This window comes from Marmota flaviventris, chromosome 9 (assembly GCF_047511675.1).
Source record: "Marmota flaviventris isolate mMarFla1 chromosome 9, mMarFla1.hap1, whole genome shotgun sequence".
In the NCBI taxonomy this organism is placed as follows: domain Eukaryota; kingdom Metazoa; phylum Chordata; class Mammalia; order Rodentia; family Sciuridae; genus Marmota; species Marmota flaviventris.
Window position 1 is genome coordinate 12,107,606 of NC_092506.1, and position 19,289 is coordinate 12,126,894.

The 19,289-nt window shown below is 34.7% G+C and overlaps 1 protein-coding gene across 1 annotated transcript; it reads right to left on the reverse strand.

Moving 5' to 3' along the window:
• Positions 1-2,815: 2,815 nt before the first annotated feature.
• On the reverse strand, positions 2,816-18,846 carry Ms4a13 (membrane spanning 4-domains A13). Its single transcript, XM_071616127.1, has 7 exons — positions 18,573-18,846; positions 16,392-16,501; positions 14,214-14,354; positions 11,880-11,936; positions 10,697-10,816; positions 5,563-5,658; positions 2,816-3,655 (listed from the first exon to the last, which is right to left on the reverse strand). The coding sequence occupies exons 2-7, from the start codon at positions 16,434-16,436 to the stop codon at positions 3,551-3,553; spliced, it is 564 nt and encodes a 187-aa protein (XP_071472228.1). The 5' UTR covers positions 16,437-16,501; positions 18,573-18,846; the 3' UTR covers positions 2,816-3,550.
• Positions 18,847-19,289: the final 443 nt, after the last annotated feature.

The following is a 19,289-nucleotide window of genomic DNA, read 5'->3' on the forward strand; positions in this document are numbered from 1 at the left end:
GAGTCACTACTCTTGCTTGCTTATGGGCTGCATTTGCGTGGAATGTCAATTTTCAAATTTTCACTTTCAGCTATGGATGTCTTTGCTTGAGAGAGGTATGTCTTTTCCCAACAACATACAGTTTGACCTTGTTTTTAAAAACCCAATATGCCAGTCTGTTATTTGGCTGGAGAATTAAGACTATTTACATTCAGTGTTATTATAAATATGTTTAATTTGAACCTATTACTCATTTACTTAACTACTCTTCCAATGAGATTCACCCTTTCCTGAGTTCTGGTATTTGATTTTAACTTTCTCTGTCAGGGTTTCTTTATGTATTTTCCATAATGATGGCTTAGTAGTCATGGATTCTTTATGCTTATCTTGTAAGGTTTTCATTCTCTTTTGATTCTGAAGGTAGCTGTGCATGATATGGCACTTTTGGTTTAAAGGAATTTTCTTTCAGGGTTTGAAACACATTTTTCCAAGCCCTCCTGATTTTTAGGGTTTTTGTTGAGTTATATCAGATGTTGTTTTGATTGGATTACCTCTGTATATAATCTGATATGTTTCTCTTGAGCCTTTTAAAATTCTATTATTATCCTATATATTTGGTATTTTAAGAATAATGTATCATGGAGACCTTCTTTTTTAATCTTTTCTGTGTGGGGTTTTAAATGCCCTGTATGTGGATCCCCATCTAATTCCCAATGTTTAGAAATTTTTCTATTATTTCACTGAAAATGTTTTAATTATTATTTGTCTATATCTACATTCCTTCCTTAAATCCAATGATTCTTATGTTTGGTCTCTTAATGTTATCCCAGAGTTGTTATGTATTCTGATCATGATTATTTTTTTTCTTTCTGAGTGTTCAAGTTAACATATTTTGTCTTCAAGGTCTGAAATTCTGTTTTACACATGATCTAATCTGTTATTGAGAGTTTCAATTAAATTTTTCATTTGATTTTTAGTCTTATATTTCCAGGATTTCTGTTTCTTTATATTTTTATTGAAATGCTCTTTCACATCCTGTATATTCTGTATTTCCTAAGTTCATTACTTAAGATTTTCTTATAGTTCCTTGATCATTTAAACATTTTTAAAAAATGTCTTCAGAATTTCATCTACTTCAGTATCTTTTGATTTAATTATTGGAAGGTTATAAACTATTAGAGGTGACTATGTTTTCTGAGGTCATATGTTTGTACATCCATTGAGTTGAATTCCTCTTCTCCTTTTGTGTGGGGGTCCTTTAGTGAGTAGTTATCTCATAATCATCCCTGGGCTGGGGATATCTTAGCTTCAGCATAATCAAAGTGTTAAGTTCAACCACCAGTATAACTTTGAGAGAATAACTGCTAGTAACAGAGGCAATTTAAAAGTAAACTTTATATCAACATATCCTATGTTATTCTAAATGATCTCTACAATGTATTGACCAAAGAGTGAGAAATAATATAGAATGTTCTGGAAATATTAAGCATTAATGATAGTGTACTAAATTTAAGTGGAAGAAAGAATAAAAAAATAGAAAAAAGAAAAAAAGAGAAAAGTATATTGGGGCAACAAAAGATAAATAAAGGATGAAGGAGAGAAGAGAATGAGATAAGAGCAAAATAAAGAAGTATTGAGAGAGGACCCAATTAATTGACTAAAAATTTCTTTTTCTTTTCGTTGAGATTTTAAAGTTGGAGACCTGACTTTTCAGAGTTTTGAATTTAGACTCTCCCAGCTATGAGGAAGGTTGATAGACTTATTGTTCTGTTTTTGTCAGCTCTGAGTCAAAATGGCCAAACTTGTTAAGAGGAGTATTACGTACTCAAGTCTACTCCCTCCTTGCCTATAACTTCGATTAGTGAAGTACCGTAAGATTCAGAGCAGATCTCATTCTCAAAATGGTTGCTATTGTGACCAGGGATGGAAATGTAAATCTGGCAGCTCTGTTGGCTAACCCTTTCAACCATGTACCTGTAGACCAATCTGCATTGTTTTGTACCCTTTTGTCTGAGAACATCAGTCTGTGGGAAGGGGGTGGGGGTGGATGGGGGTGTAGGCAGTTGTGGAATGTACCAGTTTATTCTCTATATCCTTCTGGACATGGGGGAGGTGGTGCAGGGCCCAAAGTAGGATGTCGTGGAATTGCTGCTTTTTACCTAACCATGATCAGTCCCAGTTCCACCTTGTCAGCCATGTTCATTATCCAGAGTTCAGAGTGTCAATTTCATTAAGCAGTCATGGCTCCTTCAATCACTGTTTCTCCCAGATATTAGTCTCCTTCCTGTGCCCAGACTGACTCACAGCACGGTGCATGGGTACCCAATGATCCAGTGAAAAATAAAACTTAAGTGACTGATTGGTCTTGAATATTCATAAAGAAAATATGCCTAGAACAAGGCAATAAAGGGAAAAATAGAGAAATATGGAAAATAAAGGTAAAATGCAGGGATTTCCAGTCTCTGGTTCCAAAGTTGTTGCCACTTCCCTGTTTTCACTAACTTTGTTCTGCAGAGTGCTGAGGGTTCTCCCATGCCAGCTCAGCCTCTCTGTCTAAAACTGATGGGAGAATGTCTTTCAGCTTATTGGAGGGGAGCTCCCTCCACCACCAAGCCACCATGCCCACCAGTACTGCCTCCTTTTATTAACTTTTTACAGTCTAGAAACCAGTACTTCAGGTTTTCATCTGGTTGCTAGTTTTGAATTGTCTACCAGTGTTTCCCCAGTCTTTCTATCTTAATTTACCATTGCAGAACTGGTTTTTAGATCACTTTCCGGGAGCTCTTATGAGTTTTTAGTGTCCTCTGATCCTCATTTTGTTCTGAATCAAAAAGTATTTCCAAAGCTTAGGCTACTTAATTGTCTGTCTCAGCTTTTACTTTACTTGGCATGGCTTCTTTTTTAGCTAGAGGTGAGTGGCTCACTAGAGCTTTCTCCAGTTCCTTTGTGTATATACCCTTGCACATATTTATTTTCTTCCAGACCATAAGAGATGTTATTCTATAGTCTTCCTACCTGGACTTGCCCTTGTAGAACTAGTTTATTTGTTCAGTTTCAGGGAGCTGCTATGAGAATGTGTTTTCCTCAGACCCTCTGTTTGTTGTGAATTGAAGAATATTTCCAAAGTTTAGGCCTCTTATAAGTCTATTGCAGCTTTTACTTTACTTTGCATGGCTTCTGTTTTTAGCTAGAGGTAACTCACTAGAGCTTTCTCCAGTTTCTATAGTGTGCATATCCAGGCACATATTTATATTCTTCCAGACCATAAGGGTTAGATGTTATTCTATAGCCTTCCTACCTTGACTTGCCCTTGTAGAACTGGATTTTTTGCTCAGACTCAGGAAGCTGCTACGAGAATGTGGTTTCCTCAGATCCTCTGTTTGTTCTGAATTGAAGAATATTTCCAAAGTTTAGGCCTCTTATAAGTCTATTGCAGCTTTTACTTTACTTTGCATGGCTTTTTTTTTTTTTTTTAGCTAGAGGTGAGTAGCTCACTAGAGCTCTCTCCAGATTCCATAGTGTGCACACCCTTGCACATACTTATATTCTTCCAGACCATAAGGGGTAAATGTTATTCTATAGCCTTCCTACCTTTACTTGCCCTTGCAGAACTGGTTTTTTTGTTCAGTTTCAGGGAACTGCTACGATGTGGGGTCCTCTGATCTTCTGTTTCGTTCTGAATTGAAGAATATTTCCAAAGTTTAGGCTACTTATAAGTCTATCTCAGCTTTTACTTTACTTTGCATGGCTTCTTTTTTTTTTTTTTTTAAGCTAGAGGTGAGTAGCTCATTAGAGCTCTTTCCAGTTTCCTTAGTGTGAGCACACTCTTGCACATATTTGCATTCTTCCAGATCATAAGGGATAAACATAATGTTATCAAGGTAAATATCCCATGTTGGCTGTCTTGTTCTCTGAATCTCTGTGTTGAGTTTCTGGCTGGTTGCTAATCAATTTATTGACCAACAATATTGTAATCTCAGTCAGTCTAGGAGTGACTGTTATCTCTATTGGTTTAATTACGCTAGTCATGGAAATTTCTGTGTTGTGCCTCAAATAAAATTAACTCTCAAGCAGCAAACTGTTGGTCCTCACAGTGTGAATCACCAAGGTAAATTTCTGCATAACAAAACCAAGGAGGTTGAAGGAATCAAAGTGAGCCCCAAGCTAACATATCAGAGACGAGTTTTTATTTAGATCCAGTATATATTCACAAACACTTCATAATTTGTTGTATACATTGGTCAACTTCCAGAATATTTTTAGGAATATTTGCTATGTGCTTACTTAGTCATTCTGTAAGTCCTATTCATTCTGTATTTTTTTAAAACTAGATCTCATGAAAGTAGGGAGGCCATTAGAATAGAGAAAGAGGATCCTGGGGAGAAGAGGGCAAGGGGACATACTGAGGAGTGAAACTGACCAAATTATGTCACATATATGTATGGATATGCCACGATGAAACCCACTGTTCTATATAATACACACCAATTAAACATATCTATGTGGATTATATACATATGGTTTTACATTAATTATATTATTCCTTAACATTTTCCTCTCAAAAATGTTAGTCCTCTTTTTTTATCTCTATAAATGTGGACACATATCAACACACATGTGCACACGTGTGCACGCACACACACGGCCCAAAACCTTTTTCTGGTCTCAGTTTGTGTACTTCAGTCAGTCCCTAAGTCTTACCTGACCATCGTATGTAAAATACCTTTGCCTTATCTCCTTATTCTGCCTTTACTTCATAACATTTTACTATCATGATTATATAGAGTATATATGCACATATATGACCATTTTATATATAAATATCTTTCTTCTCCACTTGAATGCAAATTCCCTGATGAAGAGACAGTGTCTTGTTAGTCATCCTTAGTGCCTATTAAAAAACCTAGCAAATAGTAGATTCTTCATGAATATTTGCAAAAACCATGAATGAATGTTAGGTATCTAGTTATTTTAAGCTTGTGAGAAAACAGACATTCTCATATATATTTCTATAGTATTATTAATTATTCCAGCATTTTGGAATATTAAACTTGACCCTACACCCACATTTTTAGGAATCTACCACTTCCAGAAATAGTCTCTTGTTTGCAAAAATATTTGTATTGAAATATTTATTGAATCATTGTTTATAATTTAAGAAAACTGGGAACAAAGTTAAATATACAGAAATAAGGGAATGCAAAATATATAAAAAATAAGTTATAAGAAGGCTTTCTTTAGATGTGTTTTTTAATGAAAAGATGCTTATGATAGTTGCAAAAAAAGACATGTAACAAGATGAGAAAATGATCATACAATTAGTAAAAAAATTTTTTATGTAGATTTGGATGTGTGGATGTAATGCACATTATATTAAGTGAAAAAATCACTTTATACATTTTGATATGTAGTTTCATGTATTGCTTTTGTCATTTTATGTTTTCTATTTATTAAATGAAGGGGGAAAAGTAAATAATATATTCCATTTTATTAATTCTAAACACTGGATAGTGTGCTTTATCACCTTACAGAGTATGCTTTCTAGAAACTTATATCTCTTGATTTGCCTGAGTAAACACTTACCAACTGTGCACAGCAGCAGATTGAATGTGCAAGTGCAATACCAATTTCCAAGAGGTACGAAGCCAATAAAATACGTGAAACTTCCCTCCCTAGTTTCTGTAATCAGGAAATAGGGAGAAATCTTACATTATTATTTTTAGTAAGCACAAACAAGCTCATGGAAGGAGCCTGTAGTATAAGAACCAAGGAAAAGAAGGAAAACAATAAATGGACCTTTTCCCAATGTGATTTCCCTAGACATTTTTATTATTTTGCTTTCTTCTTAATTTTTCATGCTACACTTCTTCCCTATTCATTGTATGTGGCTTTCGTCCTTGATCTTCATCACTTAGCATTCTTGTTACACTTCTTATAACTTTTTAATTAATGTTTATGTCCTCACTACAGAGTCCCTGGCACAACTTGCTATGTAAGGTCTCCAGTTAGTAAGATTTGGCCCTTCTATTTCTAAGGATTAGATGGCAACCCAGAGGTTTTTTAACAAGCTATTTTTGTTTATTAAGACAGCTATTAGTAACTACAAATTTACTTAAACTTACATTTGTGGTGATAAAAATTTCTCAGAGATACTGCTGTAATAGCATAGAATGATGAACAAATTAAAAAAGAATTCAACAAACATTTTACTTGAAAGCACAAGTGATTGTGACTTCCAGGATAAATAAAACAGATCTCTTCTGATGTTACTGGAAATATTTTCAACTACATACATTATGGGTGAGCTATGCAAATCATAACAGAGCTCTTCCTGAATAAGCAGTCTTTGTACTGGCTATGTAAATAAGGATATTCAGACCTAAAAGAAATAGCAACATAATTCACTTTCCCTTCAATTTCTTCTCCTCCTCCTCTTCTTCTTTCTCCTTTTTCTTTGTTGGTTCTATTTAATATCTTTTATATGTGAAAAAATGTTAAGTGTTAGGGATTAAATAATGAGAATACAGTGACAAAAACTTTCTGCTTTCTCAGAGTTTATAATCAAGTAGAAAAGACGGAGAATAAGTCACATATGGTAAGGTTAATGTCAAAATGGATAAAAATATGCTTAATAATTATAGGCAGTAGGAGGTTCACTCAAAGCCACTAGTATCTAGAAAGGCTTCATGAAGAGACAGGATCTTTGAAATAAGGGTAGTGCTGAGGAAAAAAGGAAGGAGAAAGCAGAATTTTAGGCAGCTTCAATTTTTATTTACTTGTTTCATTGCAACCTTTTTTCAGAAAGAATTTACACCAAAAAAATCAAATAACCCAATTAATAAATGGGCTAATGATTTAAACAAACACTTCTCAAAAGAAAAAATACAAATAGCCAACAAGTATATGAAAAAAAGTTCAATATCATAGCAATTAGGGAAATGTAAATAAAAACTACACTGAGATTTCATTTTACACTGCTCAGAATGGCAGTCATCAAGAATACAAATAATAAATGCTGAAGAGGATGTGGGGAAAAAGGAACACTTTTACACTGTTGGTGAGACTGTAAATTAGTACAACCAATATGGATATCAGTATGGAAGCTCCTCAAAAGACTAGGTATGGAGCCACCATATGACCCAGTTCTTCTACTACTCTTCAGTATTCATCCTGAACAATTAGTGTCATCGTACCACAGTGATACATGCATACTCATGTTTAGCAGCACAATTCATAATAGTCAAACCATGGAATCAGCCTAGGTGTTCATCAACAGATGAATGGATAAAGAAAATGTTGGCATTTATACACAATGGAGTGTTATTCAGTCGGAAAGAAAAATGAAATTATGGCATTTGTAGAAAAATGGATGGAAATAGACACAATTATGTTAAGCAAAATAAGTCAAACTCAGAAGATTAAGGGTCATCATGTTTTCTCTCATGAGGAATCTATGGAAGAGAAAAGAAAAGAAGGATGTAGTGGATCTTATGAAAATCTAAGGGAAATCAGTAGAGGAAAGAGGCCAAGAGGTGGGAGATGCAGGTGGGGAGCACAGAGGAGTGATACTGGCTAAATTATATTGTTATATTGTGTATTGTGTGCATGTATGTATATGTAACAACAGATTTCATCAGTGTGTACAACCATAATGCACCAATTTTAAAAAAGTGGGAAAAAAGAGAAATAGCCTCCCCCAAATAAGTTAAAAGTGTGACAAAATAATTAACAGAGAAATAAAATAAAATGAATAATGGAGTTGTATCACAATGACCTAGTGTATTTACACAAGCAAACAACACAAGAAACTAACATGTTTGAGGAATGATAAAGAAGTTTTAAATGAAACAGTGTTTGATCATGTATGACATGAACAGGAAGATTAGGAAGATTGAAGGATTTAATTCTAATTTATGTTTGTTGGCAGCAATACAAAATCATAAAATTTCAGGTGGAAATTATTTGTGGCCTCTTCACTGGCAAGACTGTTAAAAAATCACTCTGCCTACATCCCTTTATTTGTAAGTTAGTGTTGTTGTCAATTTCTTCCCTTAAAGCAGCAAGATGTCTGATGGAGCAGCTCAAATAGCAAAGTAAGAGAGAGAATATGAGTTCTTGAAATATAATCTATGCTTATGAACCAGGCTTAAATCAGCAAGGGCTCTTTTTTGCTAAGGTCAATTTGCATTATATTTCCTAGACTTAAACATAAGAGAAATCTAATTTTAAAATGTTAAATAAAGAATAAATGATATTTGGTAATTTGGAAAGCCAGTACAAAGAGAGCAGCCAAGGTTAAGATTTTGGGTCTAGAAAATTTCAACAAGGGGGTCTTACAGTACTGTACTTTCAAGTAAGTAAGCAATTTCTATTTTATATCTTTTGAGTTTGAGATGATGATAGAAGTATAGCCAAGTAAAGAAGTCAAGCTAGCCACCAGATTAATAGGCTTGGAGTTTGAGAGAAAGAACAAAACAATTAGCTACCAGGCATGAATTAGAACATTTTCCTGTTTACACATAAGAATACTAAGGAACAGGAAGCTAAACTTCACCAAAGCATTACACATAGCTAGCAGGTATAAGGATAGTATTTGAACAATGCAATCTGGTTCTGGAGTCTATACCATTAACCATGTTGTTATATGGGAGACATATTTCAGAGGTATGCACTTTGGGGGACAGATGATAGTGTTCCTCGGAACACTGATTACTTGGATGACTTTCTTATGTAGCCAAACACCTTTCTTATGCTATAAAAGGGGCATGTGAAAATATTGTAAAATGTTGGCTATCTTAATAAATGTAGACATAACTCAACAACGCCACTGGGAAAAGCCAGTGGGTAAGAAATGTATGTCTAATGTACAAGTTCATTTTGTATAACTAATCACAGAAAAAAAAGATAAAACTTGTGGTTTTGGGGAAAATCATTAGTACTGAGTTCAGATAAGTACAGTCAACAGTGGTTCTTAATATTTATTGCAAAAGACAGGTGCTGTGATTTGGATAAGGTTTCAGTGCACCCCCCAAGGGTTCATGTGTTGGAAACTTGGTTCTCATTTGTTAACTTTAAGAAGTGGCAGGGAACTTTCAGAAATGGACATGGGAGGAGGGATTGTTAGGTCACTGGAGGTGCTGTTCTTAAAAGGAATTAATGTAGTTCTCATGAGACTCTAGCTAAATCTTGTGAAAGCGTTGTTATAAAGGAGCAAGACTGAGCCTTTCCCAATCTTTGTTTTCATGTCTTACCTGTAGACCCTGTCAGGTACTTTCTCCCTTGATATTATCTGCCATTAGGCCCTTACTAGAGGTCAAACAGGGCTACCTATCTTGGGACTTTCAGCCTTTCTTTCTTGTAAGTATACAGTCTCAGTTATTTTGTTATAGCTTTGAAAAAACAGACTAATATAGAAGGTCTTGACAATTATGCAATATTATCTTAAATTGATGATTATAATTTAGGAAAAAGAATGGTGACCTAAGTACCCTGAAACAATCATACACTTAATAACTTAAGTACACCCTTCTTATTCTCTGCAAACAAAATCACAATTGAAGTTATCTATATATTGAATCACCAGATATTGGAGATTTTTCTTAGAATTTATAGGGGAAATCTGGGTATGTTTATTTAAGTCATTTATTACACACCATCTATTTTGGGGTATTACTGTACTTTCAATTATTTGCTTATTATTCTACGGTCTTTCTTTCTTTCTTCTTTCTTCTCTTTGAAGAGGGGTACTGAGGATTGCACTCAGGAGCACTTGACCACTGAGCCGCATCCACAGCCCCATTTTGTATTTTATTTAGAGACAGGGTCTCACTGAGTTGCTCAGCACCTTGCTTTTGCTGAGGCTGGCTTTGAAATCACGATCTTCTCGCATCAGCCTCCTGAGCCACCGGGATTCCAGGCATGCGTCACTGCACCCGGCCATACAGTCTTGTTTTCTATTCTCTGAATTATTTCCACTGATGATCCTCTACATACTATATTGCAGGTAAAGAGAGGAAGTGTATAGGAAGGAGAGAAAGTCATATCCCTCTCCTACAGTAACTCTTCTAGTCATTATTTTATAATAATTGTTTTTTCTTTTGTTCTGTTGGCCAGCCCTTCCTGCAACCTTTCCTCATTTTAAATGGGAGATTTTTTTTATAAGCATTACTAAAGTCTTTTGTAGCACTAATTTTGTGATTTGAAATTTAAAGCCAGAACAGCTGGAATAAATGTAGTTAATATCTTAGGAAGAAATATAGTGATTTCATATAATCAAAATTCATATAAGATGCAAAGATAGGTTGCTATGAAAAGTTCTGTGAAATGAGAAATCACTAGGCATTTAAAATTTGAACTATGCATACATAGCAGAATTCTTTTGTTGATTTGGGGAATGGTTTTATGGTCCAGGATTATGCTTTTCTTACATGAAAAGAATCATCAGAGACCTTGTGCCTAACGCAAAGACACTTATCATTGAAGTCTTTATATTTTTTACTTGCTTTATTTTAATTGGGAAAATCAAGAATTCAAATGGCTTGTTAATATGAACTAAAAATATTACCTTAGAATCATTTTTTAAAATTAAGCTCTTTCAATCAAGACCTCACTGCCACATAAAGGAACAATACAAGCCTCGTTTTATATCCTAAGTCTTCAAAATCACTGAAAATAATAATTTTTAAATTAAGGTTTTCCTATACAACAGGCCACTTACCGCTTGTCCATAATTCCTATATGACACAGTATGAAAAGTAGACAACTCAAGTACTGTTAGACATAGTGCAATAAATGCAGTAATTACAGAGAAGATGTTCATGATCAAAGCCCATATCGTCTGAAAAGGAGACATAAGGTAAATTTATTATATTCAGAATAAATACTTTGGTTAAACAGTTTGTCTTGCTAAAACAAAGTCATCTAATTAAAAACTTTGATCTAGTTTGTGAGGCTTTAGAAGTATTTGTACACTTGCTGCTCATGCAAGATATATTTCTGGTTTACACAAAACCCAGTTAATGTAGACAAAACATTAAATTATCAACAAACTAAAAAGCATTAATCTGGGCTGGGGATGTGGCTCAAGCGGTAGCACACTCGCCTGGCATGTGTGTGGCCCGGGTTCGATCCTCAGTACCATATACAAACAAAGATGTTGTGTCTGCCGAGAACTAAAAAATAAATATTAAAATTCTTTCTCTCTCTTTAAAAAAAAAAAATAAAAAGCATTAATCTTCCAAATCCATTGGGGATCAAAAATATTGTATTTTACAATCTTGTGAATCAGTTGTAAGAAGATTGTAAAACATGATTTGAACCAAAGGGTTTCAACAGAAAGGAAAATTTAAAAAGGAGAAGAAAAAAAAAGTAATGGAAAATGAAAACTGCTTGTGGAAATACAATCAAACGGAATTAAGTTTTAATCATAGATTTTAATTATCTGGGAACATTTACCAATAACTTTAAACAGATATCAAATTTATTTATCCTATATCACAGATCTTTTTCCTGGACAAATGCCCAACTTTGATACAATCCTATTTACAATCTGACTTTCAGAAAATGAGATTTTAGAGCAGTATAATATCTATATATAAAGGCATTAGGTTCTGTTAAATGCTTTCTAATCATGATATTCATATAATGTTAAAAGGTAGAATACCAAACAAAAAACCCTAAAAACTATAATTTATAAGCTTTTACATAAGGTAATCATGACTTTAACTACTGCAACATATTTGTCTCCATTAACTTATGTAATCCTAGATTTTCACTTAATTTCTTAATTTGTTTTATAGGGTGTGTAGACTACTTCATTATTCTGAATCATCTTTTCATTAAGACCTATTGTTAAGCATAGTGATAGTCAATTCTAGAGATATCCCAACATTTCAACTTACCAGGTATTGACTCGATTTCTGTGTTGATCTTATTGTGGAAGCTCCTGACACAATATACTGAACATAAAAACATAAGTATTTATTGATAATGATTGCCAACTTAAAATGTATTTTTAAAATTTTCTAAGTCAAGTATTTTTAGAATACTAAACAGTAATAAAAAAAATAACTTAAAGGGATCAGGATAAGTATCCATCATGAAGTAATGATGCTATCCAAAGGTTATAAAAAATAACCACAGGGTCACTAGTAATAGAAATATATAAGGGAATGTGGACAGAATGTGGACTGTGGCAGTTCTGAATCTGGGATCAAGTCTGATTATGTGTGCATAAAATATTTCACACATAACTCAGTTATTTCTTCTAGTGCTGTTGCTTCTAATGAGATGATGCATTGGCTGAGTACATGTCCAGATATGGAAAACATGGCTTGTGAGTTGATCTCACACTGTGATTTACAAAATACAACTCTTATAGTAATTAGTAAGGTAAGAGCTGCTATTTATGCTTTTGTTTGATTTTTCAAAAAGAGATTCCATTATTTCATGAGAGAATATTTATTTCCAAGAACAGGAAAACAATACCATATTGTTCGAAAGTGATCTGTACAACCCCCTGAAATATTCCTTGCCTTATCTGTTTTAGTGGTTTTATTAGCAAAGGCTAATTTTAGGAAAAAAACAGCATTCATGCAACACCCTTTATTTAAGAAGGTCAAAATTTGAAACTTATAAATTCCACAAGAGTAAATTTAAATCACACATTCTACACTTGCTTCTGTAAACAAAAGCTGAGATTTCTAAGGAGGTAGATGGTGAAGAGAAAAACTAACATGATATCAAAGTGAAAATACCTTGTGAATTTTAAACGAGAGTGCTCTCCAACTAGATTATTAAGTCATTTGCTTAATAAAATGCCTTTCAAAATTTGCAACCTGAAAATTTTTTTACTGAATTACATTTAATTGAAATTCTAGAAAATGTATTGTTTAATATGCTATTTTTAAAAGTTTTTTTTTAGGCAATATGTCCCTCTCACATAATCACATATGCATGGAACTTAATTTGCTCCATTTCAGTTCTTAGTACTTCCTCTTTCCTTATCCTCCTCTCTCTATCTTTTGCCCTTCCTTTACTCTACTGATCTTCCATTTATTTGTTTTTTAAATTGGTACTTTACAGATAGACATAAAGGTGAAATGTACTTGGAGTCTCCTTCCTCTTCCTGCCTTTCCTCAATTCCCTTCCTCTACTCTAATGATTTCCCTTTTATTTTCATGGGATTCCCCCTTACACCACCTTTTCCCCTTATTTTATCCTCGCTTCCTCAGATGAGAGAAAACATTACACCCTTGACTTTTTGTGTCTGGTTTATTTTCACTTAGACGAGGTTCTATATTTCCATCCATTTACCAGCAAATGCCATAATTTCATTCTTCTTTATGGTTGAGTAAAACTCCCTTGTATGTGTTTTATTACCTTTTCTTGATCCATTCATGTGTTGATGAGCACCTAGGCTGGTTCCTAACCTGGCTATTGTGAATTTCAATTGCATTGTTATAAACACTGATGTGGCTTTCTCACTACAGTATGCTGATTTTAGTTCTTTTGGATAAATATCAAATAGTGGGATAGCTGGGTCATATAGTGGTTCCATTCTTAGTCTTTTGAGGAATCTCCCTCCATAAGCTCTGCCAAAGTGGTTGTACTAATTTGCAGTCCCACCAACAAAGAATGAGTGTACCATTTTCCACACATTCTCACCAACATTTATTATTTGTATTCTTGATGACTGCCATTTCTGACTGGAGTATGATAAAATCTTAATGTAGTTTTGATTTGCATTTCCCTAATTGCTAAGGATGTTGAACATATTTTTACATTATTAGTTGGTCATCTGTACTTCTTTTGAAAAATGTCTGCTTTGTTCATTTGCCCATTTATTAATTGTATGTATGTGTGCATGTGTGTTAAGCTTTTTGAATGCTTTATGTATTCTAGATATTAATCCCCTGTCAGAGAGTAGCTTGCAAAGATATTCTCCCATTTTGCAGGCTCTCTCCATATGCCCTAGTTTTCTTTGCTGTGCAGAAGCTTTTTAATTTGAAAATTTAATTTGAAAATTCATTATTTTTCTCTTATTCTTTTTCCAAGGCAATGCTTTGGTATATATAAGTAGTGCATCATTTATTAATGAGTCAGTACATCACTTATCAACCATGCATCATTATCTGGATTTTATATGAAAATTAAATATTTTTATCATTATTTTTCTATCTTCTACTACTGAAATGAATATTATAATGAAATCAATATAAATGTATTGTACTCACAAAAATTCCCCAAAAAGCACATCCTGTTTTGTAAGTTATAGGTTCATATGTCCCAAAGACTCCTTTAATTTGTCCCATATACAAAACCAATAGGAAATACCACATGAAAATATGAAAAATGCCAATCATAATCTGGATAGCCTGTAAAAAGAGAATGTTGTTAGTACTGAAACAATGTAATTTAACACACAATTCCAATGAATTTTAACTATAAGAAATATTCAACACCTTTACAAAAGATGATGGTAAAACAGCAATACACCTACCCATGTATTTCCTGAATTGGTTAGTACAGAAAGAAGGCCCTAATCAGGAAGGACTGAGGTTTCTCAATTAGGAATCAGCCATACTAGACCAAAAGATTGTTTAAAAATAGTAGCTCTGACCACTTCTCCCATAAGAAAGTTAACAATTCAATTATACCACCTGTCAAGTTATGGTATAAGGAAAGAATACTGACAGTATGTAGGAAAATGTGGTTCCTAATCTACTTGGATGCAGGAAGCCATATATTTGACATTTTCTTGTTCTTTTGAATCTTAGAAAGGTTTACCTTTTCCTTCAAGGAATACTTGGTATGTATGGATTTTTTTCACAAGCATGCTAGAGTAAACCGTAATCCATACAATAACATAAAGCATATTTCAGGCAGATCTGCTTGCACTAGATCCTTCCATTAGATAAATGACAAGTTAGAACAGGAGAGAATTATTATTCAACTTTAGCTTGTAAAAATATATTATCCCAGAAAACTTATTTTCAAATTTATGTGAGCTGATAATTCATATACTATACATTTTTATAATTAATCTTTAAAAATGATGGAGTGTTATTTTCATTTTCATATAAACTTTAATAGGAAGCTATTTAATGTTTTAAGAGTTTCTGTACTTTGTAAAGCAAGTAGTCTATGGAACACAATGCACTTAGCTAGTAGAGAATGTATTTTTCTTTTTTTAGATACCTCCTTTTTGATAACAATCCTATCTATTCTTTATGTTTAGAATTTAAGCTTTCTCACTGCATCATATTTACAAGAATGATATCATTTCAGAGTTTTTTGGACTTAATGAGAAACATTACCTACTAAGATTGCAAAATTCCTCTTAATGAGAAACATTACCTACTAAGATTGCAAAATTCCTGAGGGCCTGGACTTTGTTTTTTTCCTTATTGCATCATCAGTCTCTAAGTGCCCAGCACAGAGTGGGCACCCAGTAAATACCGCCTGTATAAGCATACTGGTATCAAGAATACTAATTCCATGTGACTTTGCCAGGGATAAAAGGAGTAGGCTTGAAAAATAATGTCTCTTTGTATATGACTGGATGCTTTTCTATAGAAAACTATGAAATATCTACATAGTCAAAGCTTATAAAGAACTCTGCCAACAGGCAGGTTTTCTTATTTAAAAATGGCTTTTAATGCTTGGGATAGAGCTTAGTGGTACAGCACTTGTCTAGTATGTGTGGAAGCCCCGGGTTTCATCCCCAGAACTGAGAAAATAAAAACTAAGTTCTTAATTCAGTGCCAAAAAGTGGGTTCCATGAGGTCAAACTCCCTCTCTCCCACTTAAAAAAAAAAAAAGTACAAAAACAGCCATATATCCATGGTTCTGGGGGAGAAGATTCAGGCTTTCATTCTATCTCAAAGTGGTCTATGACCCCAGAGAGGTTAAAATTATCTGCTAACAATCTGATAGAAGACTTAAAACAATTGGCATACACAGTATTCAAATTCAGAGGAAGAATCAGTCAATGGAAAAGTTTTCTTCCTTTTAGATGTAAAAGTGCATGATCCTCATAATTCTTTAGTATTTATTAAGAGTAAACTGTTTTTAACCTCACAGGTTTATAACTTAATAAGACAAAATTACCATATCCTACTGTATAATAATTAAAAAAATCAATGATAGTCTCTCTTAAAGTTAAAACACACACATACCCTCTCTTTTTAAAACTTTATTCCTTGGGTTTCTCTAATACTGTGTGTTGGTTTAGTCAATGTTTAAGAATGTAACATTAGTCGAAATTTGTAGAAGACAATCAACATTTTTTTAAATATTAAATTCTTATCCTTTGATTTAACCAAAGCTATCCCTTTCCAGATACAAGAATACTCTTCTCAAAACTGAAATATTTACGACCGTGAATTCAGTCAAAGTGAAATACTACTTACCCCTAACACAAGACTATCTGCTGCAGAGGTGTTCCCACATGCCATACTATAAGCATTTCTTCTACTTGATTTTGTTTCTAACCTTTGGTGATAGCTTTATTAGCAAACTTCTACAAAACAATACAAAACACACACACATGATTTCCTCAGAAAAAAAATACATAAGTTTGATTCTTTTTTATAGTTTTAATCATCTTCCTAAAGTTAGAAGCAACAGTTGTTCTTTCTATGCTTCAATTCTTAGAGGTATCAGCATTATCCACCTCTTCTGAATGACAGCCTCCATGACTGAAAAGCCTCTTTGTGACTAAAAAATACTAGTATATTACAGATATCACCTTTTAGTGGCAAGCAGTGTCTATAGGTGACCTAATAGAAGGGACATGTAAGGAACAGTATTAGAGAATTTACAGTAAAGCATTCAACAATTCATTTGCAATTCATAATCAATTTAATATCATTCATAATGCCACGTTTGCATTTAAAAAAAAAACTTCATATACTTGAATTGGCCAACTGTGCTTTTTTTTTTGGACACATACTTCCTACTTAGTTCTTCTCTCTTTATAAAAATAATCTTTTCTTCTATCACACAACTTACTTAAGTTGCTCTGCAATCCTAACAGTAGCTCCTGTTCTTTTTTTTCCCCTTTAGTCTTCCTAGTGTTTAGATCATCTTTGTATTAAGATAAAAACTTGGCTAATAATTCCATTCCCTTGTAGGACTGTATCCTTTTGTAGAAGTGAAATTCTGCATCTGCTAGTATGTCACATAGGAGTCATGACACCTGACTGATGATTTTAAAATTTCAGTCTTGATCTTTTCAGAAAGAAGGGAGTTTTGACTAAATGATCCCATACCCTTAAAATTTAATGGCTTGATTGTTTTCATTAATCCTTGTTTCTGAAATTTATTTTCTCAATGTCTCTTAATGCTTATAAGAGCTACTGATAACAAAAGATAAAAAACAATATGTTAGTAATTGAAGCAAACTTTATACATTCAATTTGAGAGAAGTAAAAAAGGCGGCTTTGGATGTATAGGCAACCACGTTAAATCTCTGTGTCACAATTAAATAAAATTCACAGAATTATAGAATTCACGTAGAATAATGATGAAAAATCATTATTTGCCACTTTTCAGATAAGAGGAAAATAAAAATAAATCCTTTTTTGTATTTAGAGGAATTCTTTTTTCACTCACTGCTAAACAGTGGAAGAGACATGAAGCGACTCTGGGTGTAAAATATTTTGCAACACTATAATCTCTATCAGGCCCCCACTTAAGCCACCCCAAGTGAAATAGTCAAATAAATATTAATGAGAAAAAAGAATGTGTGTATGTGTGTTTGTGTTTAAAATCCTCAGCTTATTTGATGGAAGAAAGAAACACTCCAACATTCATGGAACAATTGATTGGAATTCTTTCTAAAAAAATTTCTACATTTGGCTACTCTACAATCCACTTATGTATCATGTTTTTGTAAATGGAAATAATCATTTATTTGTCTTTATTATCTGGTGGTTCCATCATGAACCCAAAAGGAGACAAAGAACAAGTCTGCTAGTCCATATTCCAAACCCTAATCTCTTACTCCAGGATTGCTTTATACAGAAATTCTACAACAATTCTCTTCTAGTACAGAGCTTGTACTAGAATCCACTTCTAGCATCTTCAGTAAAACATCTTCGGTAGAGATGCAAACCCGCATTGTCTTTAGGAAAAAAACCAAATAAACAAATAGAAAAATTGAGGGCGGAAGGGTGGGGAAACACCACTTATGTCCAAAATTTTCAAAAACCCTTCACCAGCCAGCTCACCTTTACCTCCCGGGGGGCCACTACCCGGTTTCAGTCTAAAGGCTGCAGCAGGAATCTTTGGGAAGCCTGCGGTGATTGACAGGTCTGTTAGATATTCTTGTTTTCCTAATATTTTGCCCATAATTCCTACTTTTGATTTTCAGGGCTGGCTCCTACGTCAGCAAGAGCTCCCAGAAGCCAGGGAATTCATTTTTGCATGTCCTGGGCTAGGACCCAGAGACTGTAGCTGGAGGAAGTGACAAACAAGGGGCGACGAGGCCCAACCTGCAGCGGGGAGGCATAGTGGGGCGCGGGCCTCAGACTCCTTGCCCCGTTATGGCTACCGACACGTTGGGAAAGCAAAGCAAGCGACATCATTACCTCGCATTTTACTTGTTCAAAGTCCCAAAGATCGAGTTTCCCCCTCTCCGGTCCAGGCCCAGGATAAGGTTTCCCCCGCCTGGGCCGTCACCCTGGTCCGGGGCCTCACTCCAGCGCCCGGGTCCGCTGAAGAGGCAGATCCCGGCCCAGGGCGGCCTCAGCGCCAGGTTCCCAGATGCCACTGCGTGGCCATCAAGAGGTAGCCCGGAGTCCAGCCCTGAGCCGGTCCTCAGGCTCCTCTGGTGGCTAGGGTATCCAACGGCACTGGCGCTGTCCTCGTGCGCCTGCGCGGACACTTGAGTACGGGCGGGGCGGAGGGAGTACGCGTGTGCAGACCCACTAGGGGCCCGGAGCCACGTGATCGGTCCACCTGCCAACCTTTGCTGGGAATCTCCAGCAATGGCTGCTCCAAGGTATTGCTTCCTGGTGTCACTTATAAACGTGTCCGCGGCAAAGTGGCCCGGTAGTTGATGAAAAGTCAGCCCTTCATCCATTCTGTCCTCAAAAATTTTGATCACAAATGTACTTTATGAGATGTAAAACTTGAAAAAGGCAAATCACTGAGTTTACATTTCACCTCCCATTCAGGCAAACATGAGTAACGAAAGAAATAGCATTCAGAGTTCTTCCATTTTTCCCATGCCCCCACCCCCACTCCCACTCCATACCTTATTTTAAAAAAAGAAATAGCAAGAGGCCAGAATAACTTTTTTACCA

Bases quoted from the DNA above. Each gene is read 5' to 3' on its own strand.
- Ms4a13 (XM_071616127.1), bottom strand. From the start codon at position 16,436: ATGGCATGTGGGAACACCTCTGCAGCAGATAGTCTTGTGTTAGGG. The intron at 11,937-14,213 runs GTGAGTACAATA...TTTTATGTTCAG, and splicing joins GTGCTTTTTGGGGAATTTTT to TATATTGTGTCAGGAGCTTC. The intron at 3,656-5,562 runs GTAAGTGTTTAC...TCTTCAATTCAG, and splicing joins TCTGCTGCTGTGCACAGTTG to AACGAAACAGAAGATCAGAG.